The following is a 19,426-nucleotide window of genomic DNA, read 5'->3' as shown; positions in this document are numbered from 1 at the left end:
GGGAGCTTCCCATTCTAGTGAGAAACCATTCTGGGGGAATTCCCATTCTAGGTAGAGAGCATTTTGGCGAGCTTCCAATTCTAGGGAGAAACCACTCTGAGAATTTCCTGTTGTAGGTAGAGAACATTGCAGGGAGCTTCCCACTCTGGGGAACTAGGTAGAGAACATTCCAGGGAACTTCCCATTCCAGCAACTTCTCATTCTAGGTAGAGAACATTACAGGGACTTCCAATTCTCGTTAGAGAGCATTCCAGGGAGCTTCCCATTGTAGGTCGAGAACATTCCAGGGAATGTTCCATTCCAGGAAACTTCCCATTGTAGGTGGCGAGCATTCCAGGGAACTTCTCATTCTACGTGGCGAGCATTCCAGGGAACTTCCCATTCCATCGAGAGAGAATTCCAAGCAACTTGCCATTCTAGGAAGAGAACATTCCAGGGAACTTCCAAATCTAGAGAGAGAGCCTGTCAGGGAACGTCCTATTCTAGGGAGAGAGCATTCCAGCAACTTCCCATTCTAGTTAGAGAGCATTCCAGGGACTTTGAATTCTTGGTAGAGAGCATTCCAGAGAACATCCCATTCAAGGTAGAGAGTATTTGAGGGAACCTCTCATTCTAGGTAAATAGCATTTGAGGGAATCTCACATTCTCAGAAGAAATCATTGCAGGGAACGTCCCATTCTAGGTAGAGAGCATTGCAGGGAGCTTCCCTTTCTAGGGAGAAACCATTCTGGGGAAATTCCCATTCTAGGTAGAGAACATTCCAGAGAACTTCCCATTCCAGTGAATTTCCCATTATAGGTATAGAGCATTCGAGGGAGCTTCCAATGCTAGGGAGAAACAACTCAGGGAATTTTCCATTCTTTGTAGAGAACATTGCAGGGAACTTCCCACTCTGGTGAACTAGGTAGAGAACATTCCAGGGAACTTCCCATTGCAGGGAACTTCCCATTCTAGGTAGAGAGCATTTGAGGGATCCTCTCATTGTAGGGAGAGCGCATTCGAGGGAACCTCCAATTTTAGGGCGAGAGCATTCCAGGGAACTTCCCATTCTAGGGAGAGAACATTTGAGGGAACCTCTCATTCTAGGGAGAGAGCATTTGAGGGAACTTCCCATTCTAGAGTGAGAGCATTTGAGGGAACCTCTCATTCTAGGGAGAGAACATTCCAGTGAACTTCCTACTCTAGGTAGCGAGCATTCCAGAGAGCTTCCCATTATAGGGAGAGACCATTCAAGGGAACTTCCCATTCTAGGTAGATAACATTCCAGGGTGCTTCCCATTCTAGGGAGAAAACATTCTGGGGAACTTCCCATTCTAGGTAGAGAACATTCCAGGGAACTTCCCATCCTAGGTGGAGAGCATTTGAGGAAACCTCTCATTCTAGGGAGAGAGCATTCGAGGGAACCTTTCATTCTTGGGAGAAACCATTGCAGGGAATTTCCCATTCTAGGTAGAGAGCATTCATGGGAGTTTCCCATTCCAGGGAACTTCCCATTCTAGGTATAGAGCATTCCAGGGAACTTCCCATTCCAGGGAACTTCCCAGTCTAGGTAGAGACCATTCCAGGGAGCTTCCCATTCTAGGTACAGAACGTTCCAGGGAACGTACCACTCACTTGGGGGAACTTTCCATTCTGGGTAGAGAATATTCCAAGGAACTTCCCATTCCAGGGAAATTCCCATTCTAGGTAGAGATCATTTGTTGGAACCTCTCATTCCACGGAGAAACCATTGCAGGGAACTTCTTACTCTGGGTAGAGAACATACCAGGGAACTTCCCATTCTAGGAAACATCCCATTCTAGGTAGAGAACTTTCTAGGGAACTTCCCACTCTGGGGAACTTCCCATTCTAGGTGGAGACCATTACAAGGAACTTCCCATTCCAGCCAACGTCCCATTTAATCGAGAAACCATTCTGGGCACTTCCCATTCTAGGTAGAGAACATTCCAAGGAGCTTCCCATTCTAGGGAAGTTCCCATTCTGGGAACTTCCTATTCTAGGGAACATCCAATTCTAGTTAGAGAGCATTTGAGGGAACCTCTCATTCTAGGGAGAAACCATTGCAGGGAACTTCCCACTCTGGGTAGAGAACATTCCAGGGAACTTCGCATTTTAGGGAACCTCCCATCATTTGAGGGAACCTCTCATTCTAGGGAGAACCCATTGCAGAGAACTTCCCACTCTAGGTAGAGAACATTCCAGTGAACTTCCCATTCCAGGACACTTTCCATTCTAGGTACCTTCCCACTGTGGGGAACTTCCCATTCTAGGTAGAGAACATACCAAGGAACTTCCTATCCCGGGGAACTCCCCATTCTAGGGAGAAACCATTCTGGGAATTTCCCATTCTAGGTAGAGAACCTTCCAAGGTACTTCCCATTCCAGGGACTTCCCATTCTAGGCAGAAACCATCGTGGGAACTTCCCATTCTGGGAACTTCCCATTCTAGGTAGAAAGCATTTGGGGAAGCCTCTCATTCTAGGGAGAACCCATTGCAGAGAACTTCCCACTCTAGGTAGAGAACATTCCAGGGAACTTCCCATTCCAGGAAACTTCCCATTCTAGGTAGAGAACTTTCCAGGGAACTTCCCACTGTGGGGAACTTCCCATTCTAGGTAGAGAACATTCCAAGGAACTTCCTATCCCAGGGAACTTTCCATTCTTAGGAGAAACCATTCTGGGAACTTCCCATTCGAGGTAGAGAACATTCCAAGGAACATCCCAATCTAGGGAACTTCCCATTCTGGGAACTTCCCATTCTAGGAAACTTCCCATTCTAGGTAGAGAGCATTTGAGGGAACCTCTTATTCTAGAGAGAAACTATTGCAGACAACGTCCCACTCTAGGTAGGGAACATTCCCGGGAACTTCCCATTCCAGAAAACTTCCCATTCTACAGAGAGGGCATTTGAGGGAACTTCCCATTCTAGCTAGAGAACATGCCAAATGGAGCACAACAGTGTCAATCCTGAAGCTCTGGTTTACTTTCCCAAATATCTAAATTTCAGCAAAGTCTTGAAGTATTAGAGAAGTTGAACAATACCCACGCACAGGCAGGACATCCATTCCAGAAACAGGTGGTAGCATGGATGGGGTTGACTGGGAATCAAAGCAGTGATGCACATACGGGGCACAGTCTGGGGGTACGGATAAGGTCAGCAGTTTTGGGGCCACTGCTGATGTAATGCGGGGCACTGTGCTAGGACAGTTTGGTCTATTCGTGAATGGCGACTCCTCTGGTGGGTGCTTTCTGCAGTAGGAGGGGAGGGACCTGTTCACTGCCTAGGCCTCTGACAGTGGCTTCGGGGAAGCATCAGAGGAGACTCAGGTGGGGAAGGATCTGTTCGCTGCCTAGGCCTCTGACAGTGGCTTCGGGGAAGCATCAGAGGAGACTCGGGTGGGGAGGGACCTGTTCACTGCCTAGGCCTCTGACAGTGGCTTCGGGGAAGCATCAGAGGAGACTCGGGTGGGGAGGGACCTGTTCACTGCCTAGGCCTCTGACAGTGGCTTCGGGGAAGCATCAGAGGAGACTCGGTGGGGAGGGACCTGTTCGCTGCCTAGGCCTCTGACAGTGACATCGGGGAAGCATCAGAGGAGACTCGGGTGGGGAGGGGCCTGTTCGCTGCCTAGGCCTCTGACAGTGGCTCCGGGGAAGCATCAGAGGAGACTCGGGTGGCGAGGGGCCACAGTGGCTCCGGGGAAGCATCAGAGGAGACTCGGGTGGCGAGGGGCCTGTTCTCTGCCTAGGCCCCTGACAGTGGCTCCGGGGAAGCATCAGAGGAGACTCGGGTGGCGAGGGGCCACAGTGGCTCCGGGGAAGCATCAGAGGAGACTCGGGTGGGGAGGGACCTGTTCGCTGCCTAGGCCCCTGACAGTGGCTCCGGGGAAGCATCAGAGTAGACTCAGTGGGGAGGGGCCTGTTCGCTGCCTAGGCTTCTGACAGTGGCTCCGGGGAAGCATCAGAGGAGACTTGGGTGGCGAGGGGCCACAGTGGCTCCGGGGAAGCATCAGAGGAGACTCAGGTGGCGAGGGGCCTGTTCGCTGCCTAGGCCCCTGACAGTGGCTCCGGGGAAGCATCAGAGGAGACTCAGGTGGCGAGGGGCCACAGTGGCTCCGGGGAAGCATCAGAGGAGACTCGGGTGGGGAGGGGCCACAGTGGCTCCGGGGAAGCATCAGAGGAGACTCAGGTGGGGAGGAGCCACAGTGGCTCCGGGGAAGCATCAGAGGAGACTCGGGTGGGGAGGGGCCACAGTGACTTCGGGGAAGCATCAGAGGAGACTCGGGTGGGGAGGGGCCACAGTGGCTCCGGGGAAGCATCAGAGGAGACTCGGGTGGGGAGGGGCCACAGTGGCTCCGGGGAAGCATCAGAGGAGACTCGGGTGGGGAGGGACCACAGTGACTTCGGGAAAGCATCAGAGGAGACTCGGGTGGGGAGGGGCCACAGTGGCTCCGGGAAAGCATCAGAGGAGACTCGGGTGGGGAGGGACCACAGTGACTTCGGGGAAGCATCAGAGGAGACTCGGGTGGCGAGGGGCCACAGTGGCTCCGGGGAAGCATCAGAGGAGACTCGGGTGGGGAGGGACCACAGTGACTTCGGGGAAGCATCAGAGGAGATCAGAGGAGACTCGGGTGGGGAGGGACCACAGTGACTTCGGGGAAGCATCAGAGGAGACTCGGGTGGGGAGGGACCTGTTCGCTGCCTAGGCCCCTGACAGTGGCTCCGGGGAAGCATCAGGGGAGACTCGGGTGGCGAGGGGCCACAGTGGCTCCGGGGAAGCATCAGAGGAGACTCGGGTGGGGAGGGGCCACAGTGGCTCCGGGGAAGCATCAGAGGAGACTCGGGTGGGGAGGGGCCACAGTGACTTCGGGGAAGCATCAGAGGAGACTCGGGTGGGGAGGGGCCACAGTGGCTCCGGGGAAGCATCAGAGGAGACTCGGGTGGGGAGGGGCCACAGTGGCTCCGGGGAAGCATCAGAGGAGACTCGGGTGGGGAGGGACCACAGTGACTTCGGGAAAGCATCAGAGGAGACTCGGGTGGGGAGGGGCCACAGTGGCTCCGGGGAAGTATCAGAGGAGACTCGGGTGGGGAGGGACCACAGTGACTTCGGGGAAGCATCAGAGGAGACTCGGGTGGCGAGGGGCCACAGTGGCCCCGGGGAAGCATCAGAGGAGACTCGGGTGAGGAGGGACCACAGTGACTTCGGGGAAGCATCAGAGGAGACTCGGGTGGGGAGGGACCTGTTCGCTGCCTAGGCCTCTGACAGTGGCTTCGGGGAAGCATCAGAGGAGACTCGGGCGGGCAGGGACCACAGTGGCTCCGGGGAAGCATCAGAGGAGACTCGGGTGGGGAGGGGCCACAGTGGCTCCGGGGAAGCATCAGAGGAGACTCGGGTGGGGAGGGGCCACAGTGGCTCCGGGGAAGCATCAGAGGAGACTCGGGTGGGGAGGGGCCACGGTGACTTCGGGGAAGCATCAGAGGAGACTCGGGTGGGGAGGGGCCACAGTGGCTCCGGGGAAGCATCAGAGGAGACTCAGGTGGGGAGGGGCCACAGTGGCTCCGGGGAAGCATCAGAGGAGACTCGGGTGGGGAGGGACCACAGTGACTTCGGGAAAGCATCAGAGGAGACTCGGGTGGGGAGGGGCCACAGTGGCTCCGGGGAAGCATCAGAGGAGACTCGGGTGGGGAGGGACCACAGTGACTTCGGGGAAGCATCAGAGGAGACTCGGGTGGCGAGGGGCCACAGTGGCTCCGGGGAAGCATCAGAGGAGACTCGGGTGGGGAGGGACCACAGTGACTTCGGGGAAGCATCAGAGGAGACTCGGGTGGGGAGGGACCTGTTCGCTGCCTAGGCCTCTGACAGTGGCTTCGGGGAAGCATCAGAGGAGACTCGGGCGGGGAGGGACCACAGTGACTTCGGGGAAGCATCAGAGGAGACTCGGGTGGGGAGGGGCCACAGTGGCTCCGGGGAAGCATCAGAGGAGACTCGGGTGGCGAGGGGCCACAGTGGCTCCGGGGAAGCATCAGAGGAGACTCGGGTGGGGAGGGGCCACAGTGGCTCCGGGGAAGCATCAGAGGAGACTCGGGTGGGGAGGGGCCACAGTGGCTCCGGGGAAGCATCAGAGGAGACTCGGGTGGGGAGGGGCCACAGTGGCTCCGGGGAAGCATCAGAGGAGACTCGGGCGGGGAGGGACCACAGTGACTTCGGGGAAGCATCAGAGGAGACTCGGGTGGGGAGGGACCACAGTGGCTTCGGGGAAGCATCAGAGGAGACTCAGGTGGGGAGGGGCCACAGTGGCTCCGGGGAAGCATCAGAGGAGACTCGGGTGGGGAGGGACCATAGTGACTTCGGGGAAGCATCAGAGGAGACTCGGGTGGCGAGGGGCCACAGTGGCTCCGGGGAAGCATCAGAGGAGACTCGGGTGGGGAGGGACCACAGTGACTTCGGGGAAGCATCAGAGGAGACCCGGGTGGGGAGGGACCTGTTCGCTGCCTAGGCCTCTGACAGTGGCTTCGGGGAAGCATCAGAGGAGACTCGGGCGGGGAGGGACCACAGTGACTTCGGGGAAGCATCAGAGGAGACTCGGGTGGGGAGGGGCCACAGTCGCTCCGGGGAAGCATCAGAGGAGACTCGGGTGGGGAGGGGCCACAGTGGCTCCGGGGAAGCATCAGAGGAGACTCGGGTGGGGAGGGACCATAGTGACTTCGGGGAAGCATCAGAGGAGACTCGGGTGGCGAGGGGCCACAGTGGCTCCGGGGAAGCATCAGAGGAGACTCGGGTGGGGAGGGACCACAGTGACTTCGGGGAAGCATCAGAGGAGACTCGGGTGGGGAGGGGCCACAGTCGCTCCGGGGAAGCATCAGAGGAGACTCGGGTGGGGAGGGGCCACAGTGGCTCCGGGGAATCATCAGAGGAGACTCGGGTGGGGAGGGACCACAGTGACTTCGGGGAAGCATCAGAGGAGACTCGGGTGGGGAGGGACTTATCAACTGCCGTCTTTAACGGTCTGTAATGAGGCTCTGAACTTGTGCTTTTTCTTGCAGTTCCGGTGTGGAAGCCCCTCCTGCGAATAAATAACTCTGCGGCAGTGGAGGGGGCGCCTGTGATGCTGGCGTGTTTGGTGAAGAATGGAACTGGACCCATTGATTACACCTGGCACCGAAATACAGTTCAAGAGGGCACTGTGCCAGTGGCCGAGGGGAATGGGAGCCAGGTCCTTTTTACTGCCGTCAACCGGACACACATCGGCTGGTACACCTGCACGGGCAAGAACGAGGTGAACCAGGAGACCAGTGACAGGGTCTACCTGGATGTCATATGTAAGTCCCCGATGCACGCATGGGTGGCGCCGGAGCATGCACGCGCATTCACCCAGAGCTAGAGCATGCATGCCCATTCACTCAGTGGCAGAGCATGCATGCGCTCACACATTCACCCAGTGCCAGAGCATGCATGCGCTCACACATTCACCCAGAGCCAGAGCATGCATGCTCTCACACATTCACCTGCATGCGCTCACACATTCACCCAGTGCCAGAGCATGCATGCGCTCACACATTCACCCAGTGCCAGAGCATGCATGCGCTCACACATTCACCCAGAGCCAGAGCATGCATGCTCTCACACATTCACCTGCATGCGCTCACACATTCACCCAGTGCCAGAGCATGCATGCGCTCACACATTCACCCAGTGCTAGAGCATGCATGCGCTCACAGGTTCACCCAGCGCCAGAGCCTGCATGCGCTCACACATTCACCCAGTGCCAGAGCATGCATGCGCCCACACATTCACCCAGTCCCAGAGCATGCATGCGCTCACACATTCACCCAGAGCCAGAGCATGCATGCTCTCACACATTCACCCAGTGCCAGAGCATGCATGCGCTCACACATTCACCCAGTGCCAGAGCATGCATGCTCTCACACATTCACCTGCATGCGCTCACACATTCACCCAGTGCCAGAGCATGCATGCGCTCACACATTCACCCAGTGCTAGAGCATGCATGCGCTCACAGGTTCACCCAGCGCCAGAGCCTGCATGCGCTCACACATTCACCCAGTGCCAGAGCATGCATGCATGCACAGGTTCACCCAGTGCCAGAGCCTGCATGCGCTCACACATTCACCCAGTGCAAGAGCATGCATGCGCTCACACATTCACCTGCATGTGCTCACACGTTCACACAGTGCCAGAGCATGCATGCGCCCATACATTCACCCAGTGACAGAGCATGCATGTGCTCACACATTCACCCAGTGCCAGAGCATGCATGCGCACACACATCGCCCACACATTCATCCAGTCCCAGAGCATGCATGCACTCACAGGTTCACCCAGTGCCAGAACCTGCATGCGCCCACACATTCACCCAGTGCCAGAGCATGCATGCGCTCACAGGTTCACCCAGTGCCAGAGCTTGCATGCGCCCACAGATTCACCCAGAGCCAGAGCATGCATGTGCTCACACATTCACCCAGTGCCAGAGCATGCATGCGCTCACACATTCACCCAGTGCCACAGCATGCATGCGCCAACTGGTTCACCCAGTGCCAGAGCCTGCATGTGCCCACACATTCACCCAGAGCCAGAGCATGCATGCGCTCACACATTCACTCAGTGCCAGAGCATGCATGCACTCACAGGTTCACCCAGTGCCAGAGCCTGCATATGCTCACACATTCACCTTCATGCGCTCACACATTCACCCAGTGCCACATCATGCATGTGCCCACACATTCACCCAGTGCCAGAGCATGCATGCGTGCACAGGTTCACCCAGTGCCAGAGCATGCATGCGCTCACACATTCACCTGCATGCGCTCACACATTCACACAGTGCCAGAGCATGCATGCACCCACACATTCACCCAGTGACAGAGCATGCTTGCGCTCACACATTCACCTGCATGAACTCACACATTCACACAGTGCCAGAGCATGCATGCACCCACACATTCACCCAGTGACAGAGCATGCACGCGCTCACACATTCACCTAGTACCACAGCATGCATGCGCTCAGAGGTTCACCCAGTGCCAGAGCATGCATGTGCCCACACATTCACCCAGTGCCACAGCATACATGGGCTCAGAGGTTCACCCAGTGCCAGAGCATGCATGTGCCCACACATTCATCCAGTGCCAGAGCATGCATGTGTGCATAGGTTCAGCCTGTGCCAGAGCATGCATGCGCTCACACATTCACCTGCATGCGCGCACACATTCACACAGTGCCAGAGCATGCATGCACCCACACATTCACCCAGTGACAGAGCATACATGGGCTCAGAGGTTCACCCAGTGCCAGAGCATGCATGTGCCCACACATTCACCCAGTGCCAGAGCATGCATGTGTGCATAGGTTCACCCTGTGCCAGTGCATGCATGCGCTTACACATTCACCTGCATGCGCTCACACATTCACCCAGTGCCACAGCATGCATGCGCTCAGAGGTTCACCCAGTGCCAGAGCATGCATGTGCCCACACATTCACCCAGTGCCAGAGCATGCATGCATGCACAGGTTCACCCAGTGCCAGAGCATGCATGCGCTCACACATTCACCTGCATGTGCTCACACATTCACACAGTGCCAGAGCATCCATGCACCCACACATTCACCCAGTGACAGAGCATGCATGTGCTCACACATTCACACAGTGCCAGAGCATCCATGCACCCACACATTCACCCAGTGACAGAGCATGCATGTGCCCACACATTCACCCAGTGCCAGAGCCTCTATGCGCCCACACATTCACGCAGTGCAAGAGCATGCATGCGCCCACACATTGCCCACTCATTCACCCAGTTCCAGAGCATGCATGCGCTCACAGGTTCACCCTTTGCCAGAGCCTGCATGCGCCCACATATTCACCCAGTGCCAGAGCTTGCATGCACTCGCAGGTTCACCCAGTGCCAGAGCATGCATGCACTTGCAGGTTCACCCAGTGCATGCATGCACTCACACATTCACCTGCATGCGCTCACACATTCACCCAGTGCCAGACCATGCATGCGCCCACACATTTACCCAGTGCCAGAGCATGCGTGCGCTCACAAGTTCACCTAGTGCTAGAGCATGCATGCGCTCACACATTCACCTGCATGCGCTCACACATTCAACCAGTGCCAGAGCATGCATGTGCTCACACATTCACCCAGTGCCCGAGCATGCATGTGCTCACACATTCACCTGCAGGTGCTCACACATTCACCCAGTGCCAGAGCATGCATTCGCTCACACATTCACCCAGTGCCAGAGCATTTATGCACTCACACATCGCTCACACATTCACCCAGGGCCCGAGCATGCATGAACTCACACATTCACCCAGTGCCAGAGCATGCATGCACTCACATATCACTCACACATTCACCCAGTGGCAGAGCATGCATGCGCTCACACATTCACCCAGAGCATGCATGCGCTCACTCATTCACCCAGAGCATGCATGCACTCACACATTCACCCAGAGCCAGAACATGCATGCGCTCACACATTCACCCAGTGCCAGAGCATGCATGCGCTCACACATTCACCCAGAGCATCATGCATGCGCTCACACATTCACCCAGTGCTAGAGCATGCATGCGCTCACACATTCACCCAGAGCATGCATGCACTCACACATTCACCCAGTCCCAGAGCATGCATGCGCTCACACATTCACCCAGTGCCCAAGCATGCATGTGCTCACACATTCACCCAGTGCCAGAGCATGCATGCGCTCACACATTCACCCAGAGCATCATGCATGCAATCACACATTCACCCAGTGCCAGAGCATGCATGCGCTCACACATTCACCCAGAGCATGCATGCGCTCACACATTCACCCAGTGCCAGAGCATGCATGCGCTCACACATTCACCCAGTGCCAGAGCATGCATGCGCTCACACATTCACCCTGTCCCAGAGCATGCATGCGCTCACACATTCACCCAGTGCCCAAGCATGCATGCGCTCACACATTCACCCAGAGCATCATGCATGCGATCACACATTCACCCAGTGCCAGAGCATGCATGCGCTCACGCATTCACCCAGTGCCCAAGCATGCATGTGCTCACACATTCACCCAGTGCCAGAGCATGCATGCGCTCACACATTCACCCAGAGCATCATGCATGCAATCACACATTCACCCAGTGCCCAAGCATGCATGTGCTCACACATTCACCCAGTGCCAGAGCATGCATGCGCTCACACATTCACCCAGAGCATCATGCATGCGATCACACATTCACCCAGTGCCAGAGCATGCATGCGCTCACACATTCACCCAGTGCCCAAGCATGCATGTGCTCACACATTCACCCAGTGCCAGAGCATGCATGCGCTCACACATTCACCCAGAGCATCATGCATGCGATCACACATTCACCCAGTGCCAGAGCATGCATGCGCTCATGCATTCACCCAGAGCATGCATGCGCTCACACATTCACCCAGTGCCAGAGTATGCATGCGCTCACACATTCACCCAGTGCCAGAGCATGCATGCACTCACACATTCACCCTGTGCCAGAGCATGCATGCACTGACACATTCACCCAGAGCATGCATGCGCTCACACATTCACCCAGTGCCCAAGCATGCCTGTGCTCACACATTTACCCAGTGCCAGAGCATGCATGCGCTCACACATTCACCCAGAGCATCATGCATGCGATCACTTATTCACCCAGTGCCAGAGCATGCATGCGCTCACGCATTCACCCAGAGCATGCATGCACTCACACATTCACCCAGTGCCAGAGCATGCATGCGCTCACACATTCACCCAGTGCCAGAGCATGCATGCGCTCACACATTCACCCTGTGCCAGAGCATGCATGCGCTGACACATTCACCCAGAGCATGCATGCGCTCACACATTCACCCAGAGCCAGAGCATGCATGCGCTCACACATTCACCCAGGGCATGCATGCGCTCACACATTCACCCAGTGCCAGAGCATGCATGCGCTCACACATTCACCCAGTGCAGTAGGTTAAATTGCTCAAGTGCACCTCAGTCATTGAGTTCACGGGTCCCACCCCCCAACTTAGGGTTGGTGAGCCATCTTCACATGGACATGGGGTTATACTTACACCTGCTTGATGGGCACCGCCATGATTCTACACCTTAGTCAGTGGTCCTAAACATGGCCCGTTAAATGCCAGCATGCTGATAGGCATTCCAGAGAATTGGAGTCAGGGGTGACCCCTGTGGCGCCCACACTTCTATAGCTAAGCTTTAGGGCTAAGTCCCTCCAATGTTAAGCACCCAACAATGTTGAAAAAGCCCCAGAAACACCTGCCTGGCTCTCCAGGATACAAGAGGGCAGTGGAAAAATCAATCCAAGTATTTAAAGTGCAGTTTTTCAGAAAGCCCAATGGGGGTGATGTTGTACCCACAGGGACATTCTTATTAACACACTTTGTCCCTAACAAGGAAGAAGAAAGTCCATCTTGAACCCCTGCGCTGGGATGGAGGGTAGTAAGCTATCAGAAGTTAGGCAAGTTGGGATGCCAGGGGTGGCTGCTTACCTGGAGAAACCTTCCTTTTCTGTGGGTACAGACCAGAGGGGGACTGAGCACCCGGACGGACACAAGGCGACCAGACCTGCCGTTCACTGGTCTGACACCTTCCCATCTCATCACACCAGCCACAACACACACAGCCTCCTCCATCCTTGCTGGCAGCCAGGCACATTGGAAGACCAAAGAACAGCTTTAGCGCTCGCTCACAAGGCCCAGCTAAACATTTGTCAGGGCTCTTAGGAGCCCATTTCAATATAATTGTGTCCCCCCTTGCCTACAGGTAGGAGGGGTGGACACACTCTGTGGGACCCTTGGGTTGCTTAAATAAGAATAGATAGAAAGGAATGCCCCCCTTTAATCTCACAGGGCAGGCACCCAGAAGAGTGCTGAAACACTAAACTGCCACTGAAAAGTTAGTTATTGCTCTGTCAGCAAGGCGCTAATGCAGATGAACCCAGAGTAAAGGGCAGAGAGGTGTAAACTTCTGGGTGCTATCAAAGGCAATCCGTAACATGCAGCCAAGCCCATATTTAAAGTCTTCAGTTAAGGCAGTGGTCTTCAGACTCGATGGCCCGAAGGATGTCCGGGGGGGCCCAGACTCTTTAAAATACGATTACGATTAATGTTTTTAATATAAAAAAGGATTAAGGTGACTGATTTTAAAAGAAAATATAAGCAGTAGAAAATCTGCTTATATTTTAAAGAGCCTGCCTCCCCTCCCCCCACCCCGCAGACATCCTTTGGGCCCCCTAGGGAGGACCAATGCCTCGGTAGGTGGCTCAGAATTTTTTTTTTACTGGTGGAGGTGGGTGTGGCTCAGTAGCAAAACGTTTGAATACCACCGAGTTAAGGTGACAGCAGCCAGAAAAGGGCTGCCTGCAACATGCACACAAGGCAAAATGCACATGTAATGCCATGAAAGAAATATGTTGCTGTGTAGTAAGACAGCCAAAGTAGGGGTCGCTGCTTGGTCTGCCCTCCTGAGGCTCTTGAACACATACACAGCACAACAAATTCACAACACTGTGGGACTGTTAGACATGCAAGGCACTGATATGTTACAATCTATCTTCTGGACCTGTCCAGCAAAGGATATGCAGGACCCTAATCAGTAGCGACATCACAGTAAATAACATTACAAGCAGTGATGTCAGTCTTCAATACTCTAGGTCCCCTTTTATAAAGACATTAAAAGAGGTTTTCACATGTTGGCCAAGAGAATAGTATGCTATGCAATATACACATATATTAGAAATATACAACTCAATAGTTTAGTAAACTATAAGGAGTTTTCTTCATAGCAAAACTTGCAAACTATTTCACTTCTAGCGACACCCAATGTCAGCAGATCAAGCACATTGAGATTAAGTGGTTTGCCCAGGATCACACTTTTCATTAAAGTGGTGAAAACAGTATTTGGACCCAGGCTGTGATTTAAGCACTTGACTACATACTACATATCTTCCCAGTGATCGGTCACCTAAATCATTTTGAAGGTTCTTGTTTCCAAAAACAAAATAATTCGTTTTTCTATCAATGCCTTGAAAAGTACCCAAATCACAAAAGAAACCAACCTGACATTACATGCATTGTTATACAAATGGGTCAAGCAAAAAGACATGTATAGCTTTATTTTCACAACCTTGAAGGCACAGTTATAGTAGCAGCCTGCAAAGGAACGTGGACCTAAAAACAATATCATTTGGCTTTAAAAAAGGTATTCACAGTGAAGGAGAATTCAATATAAGGTAATCTGCTTGTGCCCTTATTTTACACAGCATGCAGCACTATACTCCCCTCCCATTTACTACCACCCACCAATCACACCTTTTAGAGGACAACAGTCCTTACCCAGGCGCCCCAGAGTCTGGATCATCAACCTCTAATCCGTTTATTGAAAGGCGGGTGACACTAATCTGAAACCGCGGGTGCTGGTGGAGCAGACATTCTTATCTATGTGGCTGCATCTTAATTGTTTCCCTGTTCATGTATCTGTTGCAGCTGTGACTGCATGTAGGTGGGCAGCCAGGCTAAGCACCTGCTCACCTCGCATCACAAATATGCTCCACTTTTACTCCTTTCCCTCCTGCTTCCATTTTCCCCATAAGGCATTCCTTTTGCCCTCCCTTTTGAACACTGTCATCCTGTGTTCTTGCCTCATTCCTTTAATCCTCCTCTCGCCTTTTCTTTTTCCATTTCTGCCAAAGCTTCTTTTTATTAAAAAAAAAGATTTTTTATTGATTTTAAACAACAATGTAACTTACAGACTTTTATATCTACATATGCATGATAATGTCCAACCAATTTTGTCTGTATATTCCCAACCCCCCAACTCCCCAACATCCCCCCAGCCTATTCCACATAGGAAAGGGGACTATGGAATAGGAGTAAGGTGGTCACTACGGTGAGTAAACTGGTTATACTCCTACGTCCCGTCCCCTTTCCTCCATACTTATGGGAGATTCCCAAGCACTCCTCACAGGAACTACGGGTGGATGGAAAATCCCGTTATTGAAAAAGGTTCTTCAGCATAGCCTGGCCAAACTGAGCATCAGATCTGGAGCTCAGGCCTAGACAATAATGTGTACAAAAAGCCGATGGAGAGGCCCATGTAGCCGTCTTTGCGACGGTCTCCCAGGTGACATATTTCTGAAAGGCAACTGCAGCTGCCTTGCCCCGCACCAGGTGCGCATGAATTCCTTTAGGAGGCTGCAGACCTTGGACAGTGTAAGACTCCGTAATACAGGCCGTGATCCATCTGGAAATAGACGCCTTAGAGGCCTGCCTACCTTGTGGATTACCAAAGGTCACCAATAGTTGAGAAGAGCTCCTAAATTCAGATGTTCTGTCCAGATAGAACTTAAGAGCCCTTCTAACACCCAAGCAGTGTAGAACCCTTTCCGCTTCTGAAGCTGGGTTTGGAAAGAGGACCGGTAGGGAGATTGACTGATTCAGATGGAAATCAGAGACCACCTTTGGCAGGAATGAAGGATTTGTCCGTAGGTCCACCTTATCCTTGTGGAAAACCAAGAAGGGATACTCCACCGACAGAGCTTGGAGCTCACTCACAAGCCTTGCTGAAGTAACGGCAACCAAAAAAGACAAAAGGTGCTTAAGGTCCACCGTGACCGTGGCCATAGGTTTGAATGGTTTATGGCACAACGCCATAAGGACCACATTCAGATCCCACGTCGGGTGCGGCTTGCGAACCGGAGGATAAAGACGCATCAAACGCACGAAATGCCTCCTAATCACCGGATTTGACAGTGAATAAGAGCACTGGTCCGTGGATAGGTAGGCGCCTACCTCCGAAAGATAGGTTCTGCATGACAGAACATGAATGCCCAATTCTGCTAGGTGAGACACGAAGGACAGCACTGTGTCAATCGTAGCCATCCTGGGGTCCAGCTGTTTGGCTAAGCACCAGTGACAGAACCGAAGCCACTTTCTCTTATACTGAGACCTCGTCGAGGGCTTCCTGGCTGCCTGAATTATTTGCATGTTATCAGCCGACAGGTTGAGATGCTCTAAAGACCTGAACTCAGGCACCAATGCCTCCAAGCTGAATGATTGTGGGGAGGGGTGCCACAGCTGTTGATCCCTCTGGTGAAGCAGATCGGGACTCACCGGTAGCCTGATCGGTGCACACACCAACAGATGCTGAAGTTCTGAGAACCAGAACCTGGCCGGCCACCACTGGGCTATGAGCAGAAGAGAACAGTTCAGCTTCCTGCCACACCGAGGTCTCTGTGAGCATCCACTTTTGGAGGTCGCTCCACCACAGATGCACTTCTGGACTCTTGTGCTCTTTCCACCCCATTTCTATTCTACGTTTCGTTAGGATATATGCTAAGTCTACCCCATTGGTTTCCTATACTTCCTCACATTTAACCTGAATTGAGAATCCTCCGCCTTTAGTGTCACCAATGGGACCTGGGGGAGTAGGGTGATTGCTTCCCCAGAAAGCAATAGGCCCTGTGCCATCACATCCTATCCAGAGTCAGCAGCAGCAGGGGTTTTGGGGCATGCGGTACCGCAGTCAATATCGCCTCCTTCAAATGAAATGGGGCGCATGATGCTGTAACATCCAGGTGTCCCGGGTCTGCTCGTCCGACAGTCAGCCTGTGACAAATTGCAGCTGCTTGCCACAAAATATGCTTCAGAATTGGGGTCTGCAAAGTTTCTTTGTTATAAAGATCCCGCCCTCTTCCTCATTTTGCTGCTATTCGCATACTCACCTCAATGTTTCCCTCCCTCGTTTACCCACGTCACACCAGTGGCCTTCACATTACTGCCCTTCCACTCCCCATTCCTCTCACGTGCCTCTCTTCTCGTGCCTGCCTCACTCTTCATGTCTCCCTGACTCTTTAGACCTCCATTATTCCCCTTTCTCCCTACACACCTGAGCCCCCTGCTCTCTATTTCCCCACCTTCGGTCCTCTTCACCCTGCCTTCATCCTCACTCTTGTGCCCTCTACTTCCACCCACATTGATAGATTATCTGCTACCAGAATTCTGAGCCTGTGTTCTGGCTGCATCAACTCCAAAGGACCTATAAGGTCAGTCATAGTTTTGTCCACACACTTTCCAGAAATCAGCCTGACATTACAGGCCCGCTGCAACCCCTGACATTATCTCTGTATCTCTGTGGGGTGCAGGGGGGGGCTGTCTCACCTTCAGCATTGTATCACTGTGTTATCACTGTTGAAGCACTCATGACACCTTTCCATCATTATTCTTATATCCTGGTCCATGCCGGGCCACCAATAGGACTCTCCCACTCGCCTCCTCATCATCTTGCTCCCCAAGTGTCCTGCATGGGCCCTGCACATGATGGTCCTCCTCCATGCAATGGGTGGGATGGCTTCATGGGCTCTCATCAACATGCCCTTGTATTAAAAAATCTCTTCAGCCACTTTCCAGTAGCGGCGCAGGCCTTCAGGGATCGCTCTGTCATCCGGCCAATCATTTCTGACCCATTCGATAAGAGGGTTCATTGTCGCATCCTTCTCCCACTCTTCTTTCCAATGCGTTTGCCTCATTTTGAGGAATGAATTCCCTGCTTCTGAGATCTCCCAAAGATGCCACTTCCATGCATTGCCCTGTAGAGGACCCTGTGGACCCTGGAGGAGATATGGAGGTGCTGGGTTGGAGTTAAGGAGTGTTTCAAGGGCCACAAGCAGCACCCACAAAAAAAGGTAACTCCTGGAGGTGAACTCCTTCAAGTCTGTGATGTTCAATGAAATGTCAAGTGTGTGGGGTAAGAACACCAGGGACAGGCAAACAATGCTTCTGCTGCTGTAGGAATGATCCCGTGATATCACCCACTGTAATGTCCCTTCCCATTGCCCGGTGCCCTTAACCCTATCATTTCCAACAGTAGCTTCTGTCTTGATCCTTCAATATTACCACCGTCGACAGCAAAACCTGGCGAGGAGGCCCAGTTGTGTGTAGCTAAAGTGAGACCCCAGCACAGAAAACTGTAAAAACCACAACTTTAAAAAAGTAGCATATGTCGATAAAGTTCATCATGTTGCAACCCTGCCCACTCTCGGCTCTGCCTCCACCCGCCCAGCTGGGGGCCACTGTCATTGTTGGCCACTGGGCCCTTTGCCTTAAACCTGCCACTGGTACAGAAGAGTCTTTATGGCGAGCATGGGTTGGCATGGCTTGGCAGGATGAGTTCACCTCAGAGGGCCAACATGCGGCTCCTTGCCCGATACATCTGAACAGAAGGTGTCAGCTCGGTGGCTTGGGGCCTGTGATCACTAGAGACTGCATGCGAGGTTCAAATATTCTGCAACCATGTGTGTCACCACCGTTGGGATGGGTGAGCTCAGACGGGCTCTCTAGCGTGCAGTGCCCAGCTCACACCTGCACCCAGAATGCACCTCACTGATGACGCCCAATGAGGCCGAGACGGCACTGACCCTTCTGGGCTGAGACCAAGCCTGGTGAGCATGTGGTCGTCTTCTTCCTGCGATGTTGGAGCAGGTGGATTTCCCAGAGCAATGCCTTGCCATCCATCCAACCATCCTTCCATCCAAGTAAAAATAAAATAAACTAAGATGAAAATGTCATAAAAATGGAAAATAAAACTAAAAAAAAGAAAGATATTGTGATAATAGTAAGCAAAGGGGTGAAGCAGTTGAGGGTATGAAAAGGGGTCTGGGTGCATGGCACTCATTACTTATTTCTAAAGGGAGGACGAATATTAAAACACATTAAAAAAAAAACAGAACCCAACTGTGAGCTGAAATGTACAGACAGCCATTGCATTGAAGAAAATAACAGAACAGCGCATTGACTTGGGTTTCAACGAGTTGAACATGGATCCATAGTTTATCCCACGTGACTCCCCTTCCTTGCAGCTCACATTGACGCACCCCCTCTAACCATCCTTTTATTATACCCCCCTGCCCTGACATCGCCTGGCACTTGCTTTCTCTCTGCTGCTTTATTAAACTCCCCTTTCCAATATGGAGGCGCTCTTTTCCATATCTTCCTTTCTTTTCTATTCTAATCGCCATCAGACTCGTCCCCTCGTGCCTACAATTCAGAAAATAACTCAAAACCCACCTCTTGAAGGGGTCTCTCCTCAACACCTAGGCCATAATGTCACCCCCCCCCCCGGCGCTACCTGACTCGCTAGATGCCGTCCACCTGTCTCCTCCCCGTCACCTGGTCCAGCTGTACCCCTCCTCTGTGCCCCTCTGTATCCTACCCTCGCTGTATATCTGTTCTGTTGCTACCTCTGTAAAGCGCTCCGCTGCTTCTCGAAGCCAGGTCCTCGCTCAATAATACTCTGATTCAGTACTACTACCCACAGCTGTTGAAATACTCTTGCCAAGTACTTTGGTTTAGGCTTTCAATTATCCAAATAAGAGATGAGTC

General features: G+C 53.1%; 1 protein-coding gene across 2 annotated transcripts in view; it reads left to right on the top strand.

Annotated features, from left to right (window-relative positions):
• Positions 1–19,426, top strand: part of VSIG10L2 (V-set and immunoglobulin domain containing 10 like 2) — a 488,239-nt gene that overhangs the window by 64,145 nt on the left and 404,668 nt on the right. For both annotated transcript variants that reach the window (XM_069614080.1, XM_069614081.1), the window contains one exon: positions 7,042–7,317. In XM_069614080.1, coding sequence (XP_069470181.1) covers positions 7,042–7,317 — 276 coding nt within the window. The remainder of the gene's footprint in view (positions 1–7,041; positions 7,318–19,426) is intronic.

The sequence above is a fragment of the Ambystoma mexicanum genome, chromosome 9, assembly GCF_040938575.1.
Source record: "Ambystoma mexicanum isolate Mex_15411 chromosome 9, UKY_AmexF1_1, whole genome shotgun sequence".
Taxonomy (NCBI): Eukaryota; Metazoa; Chordata; class Amphibia; order Caudata; family Ambystomatidae; genus Ambystoma; species Ambystoma mexicanum.
The sequence above is the reverse complement of the archived record's forward strand: the minus strand, read 5'-3'. Positions and strand labels throughout refer to the sequence as shown.